The sequence below is a fragment of the Sander vitreus genome, chromosome 3 (assembly GCF_031162955.1).
Source record: "Sander vitreus isolate 19-12246 chromosome 3, sanVit1, whole genome shotgun sequence".
Taxonomy (NCBI): domain Eukaryota; kingdom Metazoa; phylum Chordata; class Actinopteri; order Perciformes; family Percidae; genus Sander; species Sander vitreus.
Genome location: NC_135857.1, coordinates 16,225,308 through 16,241,922, shown reverse-complemented (window position 1 = coordinate 16,241,922; position 16,615 = coordinate 16,225,308). Strand labels below are relative to the sequence as shown.

The window sequence follows — 16,615 nt, the reverse complement described above, 5'->3', positions numbered from 1 at the left end:
CATCTATTTGTATTGTCTATTGAAGTATTGCATATATTGTGTACTGCTGCCTTTGCCATGTTTTTATTTTGTTTAAAAAAGACAGTAAAAAGAGTGATCAAAAATAAAAATACAACCGACATTCAATGACAATGAAAGAAATTCCAAATCAGTCAACACTCATGAGTAAAAAACTAAACCTTACTTGATTTGGGATTAAGGTCGGTGCCTGTGGCCACCCCAGGCAGAACGCCACGTCCACCAAACCCTGAAGGAGCCATAAGCAACAACAAAAAACAGTACTTGTTTGCAAAAGCATTGAGCGTTCGTATGGTAACTACACACACACACACACACACACACACACACACACACACACACACACACACATATATATATATATATATATATACTGTATTGTTGCTAAGATTAATCTATGAAAGAGACAAACCTTGTCCTGGCACCAGTCCACCTTGGTAAAGTCCAGGCACACCCACACCTGCCACAGCCAAAGAGAGCATAGTACTGCACTTCTGCATACACATTCAAAAATCTGAGAGGGATCTGGCATGCATTAGCAGCAATAATCAGCTTTTTTTCAGGCATTCATAACAACGAACAGGAAAATTATATGTCAATATATATTTCAATCTTTATAACACAACACTACCACAAAAAGAGCCAGACAGGATGCAGCAAAGCCAGGCAGGTGCTGCTGGTATCTTACAAAATAGGCTACTTGCTTAATTTATTGCATGTAATCTTTCTGTGGCTGATAAAACTACTTACTGTATCTACAGAGGTGCTGCGGGGTTTGGTTTCATGGGCTCATATTTATGAAGCTGTTTATTTCATACATGTATTTATATTTAACGATCGTAATATTGGATGTTGGATTTTTAAAACTAGCCAAATGTTTCCACAGCCTCCTGCTAGCCTAGAGAGATAGTGTTCTGATACTTTAAGAACATTTAAGGAAAATGTATAACAAGAATATAGTCATTGCATTTCACAGGCTAGTAATTGTATGTACACCTTTATGTATGTATGTTGCTTTTGTTCTATTTTTCCTTGCTCTGTAAAGCATATTGGATCAACTCCACTGTATTTAAAGTACAATAAACATAATTATTTTGCAAATAACTTGCATAATTAAAAGAAAGAATTCCAAGCACACCAAACGTCTGCCATGAAAAAATTAATTTGATGTGGCTCTGCTGCCTAGTAAGCTGCATCCTTCATCTGTCTTCAGCCTTTGGAGTTTATTGTTGAGTCTACAAAACCTGGCACTTTGGCAGCTTTCTTTCCAGCACCAGCACCACCTCCTCCTGGAAGGCCAGTCTGAGGAATAACAGGTACTAAAAAGAGAGAGTGATTGTTACTTGGCATATTAAACAGATATACAGTGTGAAAAACATTCACACATCTTTTTTGTCTCGTCGTCTCGTCTCCCAAGGACTCTCAACACTGTTAACCGGTCTCTTTAAAATCTTTACTTTATAACATTAGGAAAAGGACTATGTTTGGAACCCAAAGTGGCTCTTCACCAAATAAATCAATTCCACTGTACCTGACGAGGAGCCAATTTGCAATTTATGAAATGTTGTACTATTCCTAAAGCATTAAAGTAAAAATGTTAAAGAGAATGGGAACAGTGTTGTGAGTCCTTGGGAGGCAGAAATCACAGTATGAGAAACATAAACATAAATAGCGCAAAATGAAATAAAAAAGAAAATGGGGAGAATGATCTGTTGTGTGCGTCTTGCCTCCAGCAGGCACTGCAGCTCCAGTTCCTGTTCCTCCAGTCCCTATTTAAGTACAAAGTGCACAGACATAAATACTAAATATATATATATATATATATATATATATATATATATATATATATATATATATATATAATTTCAGGTTTTAGGTTATAGTCATTAACACATTTGTGAACATCAGAGTAATGCAAACCTTCCAACACAAGTATTTTGTTGTACCGCTAGAGGGCCCTGTGATACTGAAAAGGAGTAATGAGCAGGTGTGTGGCTTGTGCTAGAATTGACCTCTTCAACAGGGAGCCAGACCCATAGACTGACAATTGGTATTGAGAGCAGCTAATCTGGCTCTACAAGTCTGTCATCACCTCATGATCAAAAGCAGCATGGCTGAGTTTTAATCTAATCAGGAGAGGCAGCCAGCATGCATGGCATTTGCCTTGCCTCATGAAATGCCTCATTTCTTTGGCTATCCCCTCGTGCAGGAAATGAGCCGTCAGGTTTACTTGCAAGGGAGCTTGGCAGCAGAATAAAACACATTGCTTTGTTTGTTGAAACTTTTTTTTTTACATTTTTTAATCTTAAATTCCCCATACTTTGTCGGACAGACATTGCGCACTGCCTGTAAGTATGTGGCCTGGGAGATTTGGTGAATAAAAAGTTTGGCAAGGGAATGCTTGTTTTATCTGTGCTCTTTCTGGGGAATTAATTGTTATTTTGAGTCTCATGAAAAGAGCACAAACTGATTCTCGGGACTGCAGTTTTGTCCCTGCCAACCAATACTTAAGAGTAGGCTGTTTGCCATAGTACAGTCCTGGCCATGATTAGGCCCTCCAGAGTCCATGCTTAATCAGCCTGCCTAATTTCTAGCAAATTATGTGCATATACATGGCACAGACTTTAAGGTCGTGCTGTGCTCTGCTGTAGTTCAAACAGTCCATGGTTTGCAGGTACACCAATAAAATGTACATGTTTGCCAAACAGTGTTTTTCATGCTTAGGTACAATTAATGCGAAACATTCATTTTGGCTTTCTCATAACATGCAAGCATGCAGATCTATCAAAGTTCATACAGCACAGTTCAAGTTTGTACAGTAGTCTGTCATCAGGCCAATAATTAGCTTACCTCCATGTGGTAGCAGATGGCCTCCTGCACCTGTGATTAGGACAACCAGAATTCCAGCTGTATTTATCAATATAAGAGACTTAGGAAATAACCCTCAAGGAACCTGATCAGAACAATTGTGGTTGTTTATGTTGTTGTCTCAGCAACATCAATGTATTTTAATGTGGAACAGTGTGGCTCAAACCAAGCATTAACCAAGTTGAATATTTGTCCAGTTGATAACCTCCTAAAACAGGCAGGAGGGCAGATGACCAACATAACCTGAGTGAAACAATAGTGAAAGTAGTAGTATTACAGTTAATATTGATAATACCTTTACTGATAACTCATGCCTCAATTTGAACCTTCATGTGCCGGAGTTTGCAATAAACCACACAAAAGGATTTTTAACATTAAGAAGAGATAATCTTTCTGGTTCTAAAAAATAGCACACCATTTCCATTCCAGCTTGACAGGGATCTTTCACCACAAGTCAAAACATGGAAAAGGGAATATGAGAACCAAACTTGGGTACCTAGAATTTGAGGCATTTTTACTGAAAGGTTGAAACAGAGTGGAAAGCCACATTATATCACTGACTGCAGTCATTCAAAACAAACAACAACAAACAAGCAAAAGGAACAGGATCAGTATGTTGTTCTAACAACCAACCAATTACATCATCATATTTGATGACCCACAGTTTCCATCAGAGTCAGTTAGCCTCATGCACTGACAACAGTTTTTGAAGAAATGCTTGTTTAAAAGTCAAGGAAAAAGTGATTTATTTACTTTACTTATTGTTGTGTTCAATGGAAGCATCAATAAACTAAATACACAAGACGCAAAAATAATAAGAAATACACCAACCTGTCTGATTGCTGCTATGTTCTAAACTAATTAATATCTTCAAAATCATAGATTTTGAAATATTACAAATGATATGATCAGCTAAAGCAACATCTTTCCATTTGACAAAGTGTAAACACTCAGAGCTGCAAAGAACTTAAAAAAAGTCCATTTCACCAGAAGTAGATGAGTACACCAGGTGACTGCCATAGGCCCCTGTCAGACAGAGCTTGTTTTGGAGGTTGCAAACACGAGGCGCACCGCATTGCACACCACAACTTAACGACGCCCTGAGAGTCTGCACTCTCATTGAAAAAAATTACAAATAGCCGCCCCAGGCTGCTAAAAAGCACTCTGTCTGATCGGGACCATAGAGTAGGAGATGCTAAATGTAGTTCTTCATTATAAATGTCACCCTGGGACTCAAATTGGAGCTCATGAGGCCCCTAAAGTTTGCCCGTCTGACTGACATATCTTTGGGAGGAAAAGGATGTCATTATGGATTTAAGTATAGGATATCAACCAATCAATATAAACCACTGATTCAATTCATGGCACCATTTAACTGGGGCCATCACTCCCTTTGCAGAAAACTAATGTTACATTTCTATCCATCCATTTCTTACATCTGCTGTACCTCTTTTAGCAGCCTTCTGTCCAGCTCCTGGGAAAAAGCCCCCAGTGCCTCCACCATAACCACCTAAATGAAACAAAGGTGCAACGGTGAGTAAGGTTTAAAATGTATTTAGTTATAGAGAGAATGTTCTAACCTACTGTCAACTAATTCCTTATTTCCACTACATGGTTCGGCTCTACTCGCATTTGGTACCAGGTCCTTTTCTCTATTTTGTTTTCCACTGCAGACAGGGCTCCAGACTGCGACCACCATTTCTTTTGCTAAAGACTGTACATTGACGAGGAAAATGCTGCGTAGTAAAAGCCGATAAGGAGTTAGCCTTACCCCTAACGTTAGCCCTCCTCTCTTCCCATCACTTTGTTTACGGTGTCTCAAACCCTCTTGCGAGCCCTTCCGGTCGGTCTCATCACAAAATTGACCGCATTTTTACTCAATTTTATCTCGGTCTCAGACAAAAAGTACGGGATTTTTATTTCAACACAACTGTGCAATATCACTTAATTGCCTGTGCATTTACTGATTTAGTTTTAATTTTTACATCAATCCTCTCTGACCAATCAGTGGTCTGCAGTGTTTTAACTCCATCTTTTAGTATCGGCTCAGCTTACTTGGATCCACGACCGAAGTGGTACCAAAAAAAGTACCAGGTACTATCCACAACTTTTGCTAATGGCAAACCAAAAAAGAGCGAGTATTGCAGTGCCAAACCATGCAGTGGAAATGCAGCATTAATGTTACACTTATGCTCAAACATACACCGCCAATTCCAGTTTTAATTTCCGACTACAGGTACTCACCTCCTCCATAGCCTCCAGCTCCTAGGCCACCACCTCCAAGACCACTGACTCCTAGATTGCCATAACCTGGATGGGAAAGAAAATGATAGACAGGCAGTAGAGAGAAAGTAGAGTGAGAATGACTGTACTACAAACTGTAGATGAGGGCAATGGGAGTCAAAGAAAATAAGCACAGTTTTCTTCACTATGGTTATAATGAGTTACTATTGATTTATTCAGCAGTAATAAACTTTCAGTAAAAAAAACTCACTACTCAATCTTTCAGCAAAACATTTTCCAGGACCTTCAAGTAATACATACTGTACATTAAATAAAAAAAACAAAGCACATGAAATATGACACAATATCATGTGTGCTTAATTAAGTTTGATTGGACATTTATGTTAGACACATTGGGCACTGTGGAAAGAGTTGAACCCCAATGACTAAGAAACATGATAGACAAAACATAAAAAATGGTTGACCATCTGGTTATGCTGTATTCTAAACACTGGAGGGAGCAGTATGTTCTTTCCGAGACCAAAAGCCCCAAACTAATCTATGGGCCGCTAAAGATTTTGGCCTGACTTGAATTCCAGCTTGGGGTTCTGCTTGCAGACAGGAACAAAAAATCGGAAAAGAAGACATGGAAAAAGTGTGGAAAAAGGAAAAGGACATAAAATAAAATGCTCATCACCTGCTCATGGATTGAAAGAGATTGAAAGAACCTTAAAAGTGGGAGCCCAAATGGGAAAGTGGAACCTACTGTACAGCCAATAACATTATGCGTATAGAATATTAAACTAAATTGTGTTTTATCTCAGCCATACATTTTAAAACATGCATATTTACAAGTATAATTAGAAGACTTCAAATAGGAAAATACTTTTAATTCAAGGCTTGCACTGTTTGGGTCTAGTGGTTGGTATGAGCTAGAAAAGCAAATAAGAAGTGAAAACAAACCTTCCTGTACTGTAGGACTGACATGTAAAACATTTTTTTCAAATTCAAATTAAAAAAGACAAAAGACATACATCAGGAAAACTCTGCCAACATTGTTATGATATGTCAGACATCCCCAAAACATAAAGAATACTAAAAATCATGTGTAATATTTTCCAATGTATATATGGAAAAGTGAGTGGGTGAAGGCTGAATATTATTTAAATCTATATTCATTAAGTTGAACTGAACTTCTCCAGATAACTGTCAAAGTGATATATTCCTATTTTCTAGGTCTAACATATGGTAGGCTACTCCATGTTTTTAGAACAGCAGCACATGATTCCCCAATCAGAGATAAACATGTTGGGGTAATGACTGTTTTTGAAACAAGAAGAAATATAAATGCTGCCAGCAAGCTAGTCCACCAAGGAACTTGTTTTCATCAATACTTAATAAGCCAAAAATCTGGGGTGAGAGCAACTAAGCATGGGAAACAAGCTGAACAAGAGGGTGGGAGTGAACAGATCCGACTGGAAGGTGAGAGAGTCTAGAAATCTGCTGGGTGCAGGTAATGATATTGATGGAGAGGAGGAGGAATGTGCTGGAAGAGACAGAGAGAAAGTTGGAAGTGTGGAGTTTCATGACCTAGTCAATATAAATGTGGGCACTGGCTTTGCCAAGGGCTTGACAAGCAGACTGAGCATGCAATGCAAGCCCAGACGCTAAGCTAAGTGTCTTTGCAATAATCCATCTCCTTCAAAGCTTTCAGCTTGATTATCTTCGATTGCTCAACCATCCCCAGACACACCTCGAAGTAATAACAACAGTAATCATTTCTTATATAAATCAAGACTGATCTAGGGCTTTCCGTTTTCCAGTGTCTCTTGTGTTGACACAAGGAATCTGTCTCATTTGTCTCATTTTTATCAGTGAGCTCCACATACCATAAGAATGTTAAAGGAATTGACAGGAAACGAACAAAAAACAAGATTGTTAAAAGATATATCAAACACTGCTGATACATAAAACCCTTAAAATAACTGTCTGGCTTGAAATGTTTTGTTTTTTTTAAACTGTACTGTCTGGTCTAGCCTCCAGATTACAGAATGTCTCATTGGCCAGTCTGAGGTATGTTTGTCACTGTGAGTGTTGGAAAGCAGGGTTTCCCCCAGAAAAGTTGCTAAGTGCAAGTGTTTGTTTTTTATACGAAGGCCCAGCTTAGGCCAGTCACAGACTGATGGCAGCATTAAGGTAGGGTCTCATAGTTTTTGTGATAACAGAATCATGGAAAGAATCACGAAATTGAAAATTTAAAAAAGCTTAACACAGATTGTATAGGGCCCTACATTAAGTCAGTGCTAAAAGCTAGCTGGAGATTTGAAAATATAACCACGTCTAAGTTTCCAACCGAGCCGAAAACATATTCAAAATACATAAAAAATAATTCCCATAGACTTAGGCCCGGTGGGCCACCAGGCTTGCAATACACTGAGGGAAACCCTGGCGCAGTCTGCGCAACAGAGATTATGCGTGCCAATGAAGGAGAAACATGAAGAGAGAGTGAAGACAGGCAGGACTGTAAAGACTTTTTTATCTTATTCATCCATCATCTGGCCCACTTGTGCTCACCCAACCTGGCTTTGGCAGTTGTGCTCAGGGTCGACCAGCACCTGCCACGTTGAGCTCAACTCTTTGAATTGAGATCAAGACAAGACAAGACACAGACATGCAGAAGTCTAGCCTGATAGGGTGTGGGTTTGTGTGTGTGACCATGAGTGCAGGCCTTGGGCAGACACAAGGTTTAGACATGAAGGAAAGGAAAGAAACGTTATGGTATGTAGTTCTGACATGACTAGACACTGGGAAAATAAAACATTCTCAAGTAAAAAATACTACCCTGGAGGTTTTGTATTTTCAGGGTCAAAGTGAAAGGACACAATAACAAAATCTGGACCATTGTCTGTTTGGCATCCATCCACTTATTGTATATTTGGGAGGGTAGGGTTTTTGTACAAAAGTTCTTAGTTTAGCCATATTTACGCCATCCTGTCAGCTCAAACAAGCATGCTTTTGTTGGACTACTATTGTTACAGCATGTCAGCTCACAAAAATAGACCTGTCTTAGCTCACACATTATTGGAAGTCTACACCAATGTTGTTTGTTGTCATGAACCACACACATGGAAAGTCTGCACCATGACCCTGATATCAAATCACTGCTTTTTTTGGTGCTGCTCCCAGTATTTAGTTGATTGCTGACAAGCTGAAGGATTTCAGTTCAGTAATGTAGTGGCTTATTAGAGACCACTTGAAATCCCAACTGCCTTCGGACCTTGGACAAAGAAACCCTACAAAAGGTCAATACTCAGTGTACAAGATGGAAGGGACAGAAACCCAATACTACACAGGAGGGAGGACTGGTGGCCAAGAAAATTGGAAGTTAACTGATGCAGTACTGCAATGCATCATAGTTTCCTCCATTTAGATTTCTGAAAAAAGTGTGACACATGGTTTACTAGCCAGTTTCCATTCAGAAAAGACCACTGCACCTGCAGTTTGTTGAGGTGAAATCTGGGATGTTGTGGCAGTGAATAATTGAGCATCGCCACAACAGTGGTGATTCATTTGTGGCGGCTGGTTTAAGAATGATCTCAGTGAAGGTACACAAGTAAATGCAAGTCTAGACCTTCTCTGACAACGAAGGAGTCTGGTTTTCAGAGGAATGAAAATGTGATGAGGGACAGGCTGCCATATTTATTGCCTCCTGCTGTACCATGTCATGTGCATTGGTATTTAAACTGAAGCCTGACACTGGAATAAAATGGGCCAGACAGCATGGCTAGTTCTTTCAGTCACCAGTCATGTTCTCAAACTCAGGTCCAGCACAAGTGATGGATGTGGGCCAGTGTGAACAGAAATATCTGGTTTCAATCTCAAAACTGAAACGTCTAGCTCATGCTCCATTGGGGTTAGGTAAGGTAATCAAAAACATTGTCTTCGGCTCTCAGTATCTATCTCTTACTCCTGTTTCTCTATCCTTTTCTCTTTTCTCTCGCTTTCTTCTTAAAAAGTTGTCTAAGGGGTTACACCGACAAGATGTGAGGTGTTAATAGCAGCAACCAGAAGAAGCCAAACGTAAGGAGGGAAAGATGGATTTGCTTGCTCCTTTCCATCTCCTCCCCCTCTCCCATTCTTTGTATTTTGTGAACCAGCTGGGCCTGGCGGAGGGTTTAATTTAAGAGAGCAAAGAATTCCATGGCAGAGATCCACTGTAACTGACGGCAGACCCGCGGAAAGCAGACTTCAGAGCTGGAGCTCTGGAATGTCACCACATTCTTTGTTTTAGCTTATATTTAATCAGGAGAATGGTCTAAGAACAAATGTTTGTTTACTGAGAAGCCAGGGGACATGATTACAACACATATGTCTCTTTAATACTTTATCTGAGTCGGAAACCTGTGTCAGTGTGAAAAATGATTGGTGTACAAACCATCAAACCACAAACATACAAAGAGTAAAGGATAGTTGCAAGAAGCACAGAGCTGTGCTATGGGAGTGCAAACGCTGCAATTTTACATAATGTGATGGAAAATCTTCATGATAACTTCATCTTCAAAGCCTCTCTGGAGGTCCCCAGAGAATCAGCATTTTACTGTGATTGACAGAAAGATTCTGTTCTTCGGCTGTGGTCCCATATACATTTTCACTTTGAAAGCAAAGCCCACCATTATGTCCTTCACTGTCATGACACCAGATTTTTATCAGTATCGAATTATCACACTGTTCCACTTCCAAGTTGGTGGATAGATTGCATTCTTACGAGGTGACGCATGACAAGCTGGATGAAAGCAGAATGATGTGAGGTGCTGTAGTGATTCCAGATTGCGTGAGACAAGTGGACACACTCAAGCTCCCCTTGCTTCCTCTCCACCCTCCCTATCCTGTGACCTCGCCTGCTCCTTGTCACTTCCAGGTTCTCTGTGCTGTCAGTCACGGGCACAGAACTGTGAGAAGCGGGATTAGTCGCATGTTGGACAAATTAAGCATTCACACAGTCACACCACTACACACAAACTCTCTCCCTCTCTGGCTGGTGTGAGCCAGCCGACTTTGGCCGCAAGCCTTTTATTGTTTTCACTTTCCTTTTCCATGGAGTCATTGACACTATCAATGAGAGGTCCCAAAGCCTCAGCCTCCCTTTTTGCCAGATGACCCCAAGCGCACAACTGTCAGAGCTCCTACAGACACAAAGATAAAGGGTCTAAGGTTGCTTCATTTTTTACCATCTTTGTTTCTGGGGCAGCGTCCAGGTCAAAATTAGTGTAGCCATTATTGGTATGGGTGGTCATTTTCTTTATTTTTATAGGGGACAATTGCATCATACTAAAGATAAGAATGTGCTCTGTTTTATTATGTTGTAAGCACTTACAATGATGAAGCAACTTTGGAGGGTTTCATCAACCCACACACTTTGGCATCAGAACACACACATCATCTCTGAGGCGTCTTACAATTGGCTCCAAATTAACGTTAACTGTAAAAGTCACCATTACACATTATGTGGATTACAAGCACTGCCACCGTGCCAAACTAGGCTGCTGCCCAGTGACGTCTGTGGCTGTCTGACTTCACCAGCCTGAGTCCTTGTTGTGAGTCTATTACCTCCACAAACACATGCCTTATTTCAAACACATCTGTGCAAAGACCATTACTGCTGTCCCTTAATTCAAACTGTGTTAATTTGTACACCATATCTTTGTGATGTCACTGTTTATGCTACAAGTCATACAGAGCAGAACAAGCTATGCTATAAGCTTTCAAGTCGACCAAACACTTCTCCCTTTTTCAAGTTTCTGTGAGAAACTGCTGTTCTACTTTTTAACTACTTCTAAAGGAATGCCACAGTTGCTCTGCCAACACTGAGCCCCTGAGCATGTCTGAAGAGTATCCCTAGCCTAGTGCTCATATCATCGTCCATTTTAGCTTGGCAGACACACTCACAGCATGTACTGTAAAGCCATGGCAGAACCACTTTGCAAGCATTAGAGTATAGAGTAGTACACAGAGTACATGTGCACTTTCAATTTGGAACAAAATGACTATTTTCTAGTAAGTATATTGCATGTCTAGAGAAGTTCAATTGTGCAAATAATGCAAAGGGCAAGAAAACCAGTCAACAAACACAACAATGGCCAAGTGTGTTCCCTCTTCCAGATGGTCCACATATGCATCTAACTGCTATTCTACTGAATACTTTTCTGACAACTCAGGGTTGAGGCTAATGTTCGACAGGTCGCCTCGACTCAAAACATGCACATTGAAACACTGACGTTAGATTCATTGAGTCAGCCTCAAAAGCATTTCCAAGTTCCTCTGTCATTATAAAGGCTATGATCATTGTGCAGCCATCTGAGGCATTTCACTATGACAAACTTATGGGATGCTCTACAAAGGAAAACAAGTGAGAGATAAATTGTCATTGACAGTGGAAAAACTGTTGACCAAATTGTAGATTACATTTATGTAGAGGTATTGCAACATGGACTAACACATCAGAATACCTACTGTATAAGGCCAAAGTAATTTAAAAAACATTTATCTTCACAAGTCATTTTGTCCATAAATGGGTCTAGATAAGTATTGAGAAATCTAAACATATACAAAACATTGTACTAAGGTGAGATAATGTCAGTAACTCATTTCAAAATACAATACTTTTTAAAATGACTAAAACTGCACTGAGAACACAAGATTTAAAAAATATTGTTAAAGCAAGCAAAATATAACTTAAAGCAATCTTTACATTGTAATGGCCTGCATTACACATCAGCTCGTACATACTGTAATCTCTGTGTGAATCGATCACCATAAGCCATGTTTCTAACATTGTCATGCCATGTATGTAAATCACATTCACCCCCTTGTGATGCACATTTTGATCAGCTACATCTATGCTCTCCCAGTGTTGAAGACATAAAATTGACTTGCATAACAAAACGTCTACTATAAATGAAAATCTCCACTCCTCTACTAACTCAGAAAACATCATTGAGTATGTTTACATGCACACCAATATTCCACTATTATTCAGAATATGACAATATTCAGAATTTGATACAGGTCATGTAAACAGCATATTCCGGTTGGATATTCTGAATAAGGCCTTCTTCCGTATATATCGCATTTTCTGATTAAGACGTCGGATATTCTGGCATTATTCTGGTTTTAGAGGCATTCTTTGGACATGTATACAGCACATTCGGAATATGCGTCTCAATCTGGGTTTTTACCACAGTTTACGGCCTCTTGCCTGTTCATGGCTTATGGTCAGCTCTGTGCGTTGCTATGGTTGCTGTACACAAACCAACCACCCAACAGTTTGCAAGGCTGCAGACCCGATAAACAGGAGAAACACAGCTACTTTTAAACATTATCAAAGACTTGGCTATCAACAGGTTTTTGGATATGCACACACATCGCTACGTCGACCTTTTCAAAAAGCTGGTTGAAGGAATGAAAGAAACACTGTGTTCGCACGGTCCAACAAGTCCTCCACCGCAGGTAAACTTTGAAAAAATCGTATTTTGAATGGCTACATGTGAACGGGAATATTAGTGGAATATTCACTTACATTAGCCATGTAAACAGCTTAGTCGGAATATCGTCATATTCACAATAAGGGCAAAAACCAGAATAGTATGTGCATGTAAACGTAGTCAATGTAATTGCCCTCAGATTTAACAGATTTTAGTCCACCTCTACCAAAAACTACAACAAGGTAATTTAACCAGAGATCAGTCTTCTTCATGTATTCTTTCTCCATCACTACATAAACAACACTTAGGCTGTGCTGCCAGATAGACAACAATAGTGGTCCATGCTCCAGACCTGCTGGCAAATGGAGCAGGGGAGAGGTCGTGAGAGCATGCCAAGGGATGGCTCATCAACTTACACAGTGAACATGGAAAGAAATTACATTTGTGGTAACATGCTCACTAGAGAACTACCATGCAAACATGACACAGAACAGGCTGATGAGCGGCTGGGGAGCTGTTATTGAGTCATAGTGAAAGTATCGCTTCAGTGTGGTGAAAAATACAACAGTTAGAAACTGTAATGTGTGGCATGCGTGACTGATTAGACACCAATAACAACTAATGAAGCCCTTATCTTGCTTTACTCCAATATCATTTTAATTCTTGAGATGAATTGGTGAGATAATTGAAAATGCTAACAACATCTGGTGACATCATAAAAAAAAAATAGTTTGGAAAGCAACAGACATTTCTAATGTGAACAAACAACCTGTGATGGCTGTATGTATATTGGGTGGGCTGAGTTGAGTGTGGGGGGTGGTGTGGCTCTGATATAAAAACAAAGTCTCCTCTGCAGACAGTTCAGGTTCCAAGATTTTGAAAGCTTCACACTGAGACTTGGTGAAGAACAGATTGTGGAGAGGGGGAGGAAAGATAAGTGGGTGAAAATAGAGGAAAATACCTTCTTTCACATAGTTATTGTGTGTGTGTCTGAATAAGCAGCACTATCTTGTGTGTGTGTGTGTGTGTGTGTGTGTGTGTGTGTGTGTGTGTGTGTGTGTGTGTGTGTGTGTGTGTGTTCTTGTTTAACTATATTCATGAGGTCAAAAAACTGGGAATACAGTATACTTGTGGGGTCCGGACAGCTTTGTGGGGCCAAAATGCTGGACCCCACAACTTTAAAGGGCTGTTTGAGGGTTAAGACTTGGTTTTAGGATTAGGGTTAGAATTAGGTTATGGTTAGGGTGAGGGTAAGGGTTAAGGTTAGGCATTTAGTTGTGATGGTTAAGGTTAGGGTAAGGGGCTAGGGAATGCATATGTCAATGATAGTGAAACGCACTGTGTGTGTGTGTGTGTGTGTGTGTGTGTGTGTGTGTGTACACGCACACATGCTCACACTTGTATTTACATTCTTAAGAAGACCATACACATATTTACATACACATATGGTCATACACATTCACATGCTTCCAGTCTTTGACAGCTCAGAGGACAAGTCTGAGCTCCAGTAATAAAAAGCATATGTGCACTAGCAGACTAAACCTCCTCCAAGCTCATCTTCTTTTGGCTTAACACTTTCATCCTCACCCCAATCTATCAGTCACCTATCTTTCAGCAAGCTCTCTTAGCATGTGCGTTGTGCAAATTTATGTGCATATAGTGTTGTGTTTGTGTGTGTGTGTGTGTGTGTGTGTGTGTGTGTGTGTGTGTGTACGCATTTGACATAAACAGTATACGGTATGTTCACAAGAGTTATTGTTTTTTTCCGTCCTTCCTTCAGCCTGTCTCTTCTCTGTCCTACCCATATCTATTCTATCTTTCCATTTATCTGCCTTTCCTCGCTCTTTCTGTTGAAGCAGAGAAGTACACTTAGTGCTTCTTCAAACAAGACACTGATATGAACCATAGGGTTTGAAGATAAAAAAAAATCAAGTGTATTGATGGGCCAGCGTTTTAAATTGCAGAAAGATGCACATATTAAAAATTATCAAAAGTTTGTACTTTAAAATAAATGGGTTGGGTGGTGAAATAACAACTTTCTTGGTAACTGCACATGAGCAATACTGCCATCACGGAAGTCAAAGGATCCAAGATTTCAGAACTTAGAAACATGTTGCAGCATTGACTAATGTAATTCATCATCTTAAATTATATGTGTACTGCAGTTTTTCTAAGCATGATCTTATCTTGCACCTAATTGTTGGGACTATTTTTTTTATTTATTCAGTGGCAGTAAAGAGTCAAAATAAAGGTGAGATAGGAATTGATGACTATATACACTCAGCCTCCAGTTTATTTGGTACACCTATCTAAAACTAATACAGTCTAATTCAACAGCCCAGCAAAAAATCCTACTTCCATGAAGGAGGCTGTGGTTTGTGGTGCTGTTAAATTGTATTGCATTATAATGTTAGGTGTTCACATTATAAGGCTCACATTGTCAATTGCCGTGTCTGACCAACCGAACAATGAAACTAGTACAAGAACGTCTATGACAAACATAGTTTGACAGCCTGGCCACTCGTAGGGGTTCTGCTCGAGCTAGCTGCTGATGCCAACTCGAGGGAAGCCCCAAACAACCCACTGCCAGACAGCATTCAATTACTTTCCTTTAGTCATTACTATTTTCTTTTACACACAACCACCACAAACTTTGTATAAACTTTATAAATAGCATAACAACAACAACAGATGTTTCTTAGTCGTGTAGACACCTAGTGATAATAAGGATGGACAAAATATTAGAAACACAAAAGGGACTATAGTATTTCATCCATCTACTATGTAATATCTACATACAGATACAGATTCTGAATGTTCATATCATATTTCATTGCTCTAAGATTGATTTAGTGTTGTGTGAACATTGTCAGTTTTCAGACAGTGAGAGAAAGACAGTGAGACAGTGAGTCTTTCTATCATCTTTAATTTGTATTGCTCTCAGAGAGTCTACCGACAGGTTAAATTTAAAACAGACCATTATAATGGTACAATAAAACCACACCAACAGCAAAAACAGTAACCTCTATGTTTCTTGTAAACTGCCTTAACACTGTCTGAAAGTGACAAGAGGCTAACCTACAAAAGCCACGTTTTGGCAATTACACCATAAGGATTGAATCCACCTTAGGGAACACAGGACAGGAGACGGTGTTCAACAGCTGTTCATAAAGAGAAAGTTCCTCCTTCCAGCTTTCAGTGTATTGCCAAAGCTGGACGCTGACAGGCTTCACAATTAGTGTAACATTAACAAGGTCTTGCATGAGCTATGCTGCAATTCACTACAGTCACGCTACTCACATAGCCAGCTGCTGTTCTCCATTACTGGCCAGGCAAGGTGTGTATCAGTGGAATGTAATGTCACTGCTTGGCTTCCACATAAGAATAAATGGCAGCGCTCTTGATATGTGTGAGTGTGCATCTAAGAATATATAATGTTGTTTGCATTTGTGTCTCTTTAGTAACAGAATCCTTAATTAAAAAAAGGTCAACGATTTTTTATGCTGGTAGTATATGATTTCTCTACGACACACGCCAAACACTGACTAACTGATGCAAATAAATTCAACCTGCCATTGTGAGAGGCTTACCTGCTGGTGAACTGTAGACGTAAATTGGTATAGCAATGCAAACTTGTAAGGTATGTAAAAAGTTGTCATATCAAAAATTGGATAATTTCATACTGATGGAATGGCCAGTATAAAAAGTCTGATGGAAACTGATGGAAACCAATACACAGAGATTACTGAACACAATTGCAATGATAATTACCATGAAGCGGAACGATTTAGCCCTCTTTTCATTTAAAAAATGTATAAAACTTTAGCTTACTCCGAGCTCTGTGTTAGAGGTTTTTTTCTTTCCTCTGTGCAACATAGATTAGTATGGGAAGGATCACCCAGACCCAAATTGCACTAATTTCAAAAACTGCTTTTAACATCGTATGCCAACGCCTTGGAGGGAGAATTCAAATGCATACAAAAGCCAGGGCAATACCTCCGAAGTAATGTAAGGCTCTACTGAGC

General features: G+C 39.6%; 1 protein-coding gene across 1 annotated transcript in view; it reads right to left on the bottom strand.

The window, feature by feature from the left end:
* The window catches only part of elna (elastin a), a 55,390-nt gene that overhangs the window by 25,878 nt on the left and 12,897 nt on the right, over positions 1-16,615 (bottom strand). Inside the window, exons 6-12 of the mRNA XM_078246246.1 lie at positions 5,131-5,196; positions 4,334-4,396; positions 2,869-2,898; positions 1,746-1,787; positions 1,263-1,337; positions 431-478; positions 185-247 (exon numbers count right to left, since the gene is read on the bottom strand). Coding sequence (XP_078102372.1) covers positions 185-247; positions 431-478; positions 1,263-1,337; positions 1,746-1,787; positions 2,869-2,898; positions 4,334-4,396; positions 5,131-5,196 — 387 coding nt within the window. The remainder of the gene's footprint in view (positions 1-184; positions 248-430; positions 479-1,262; positions 1,338-1,745; positions 1,788-2,868; positions 2,899-4,333; positions 4,397-5,130; positions 5,197-16,615) is intronic.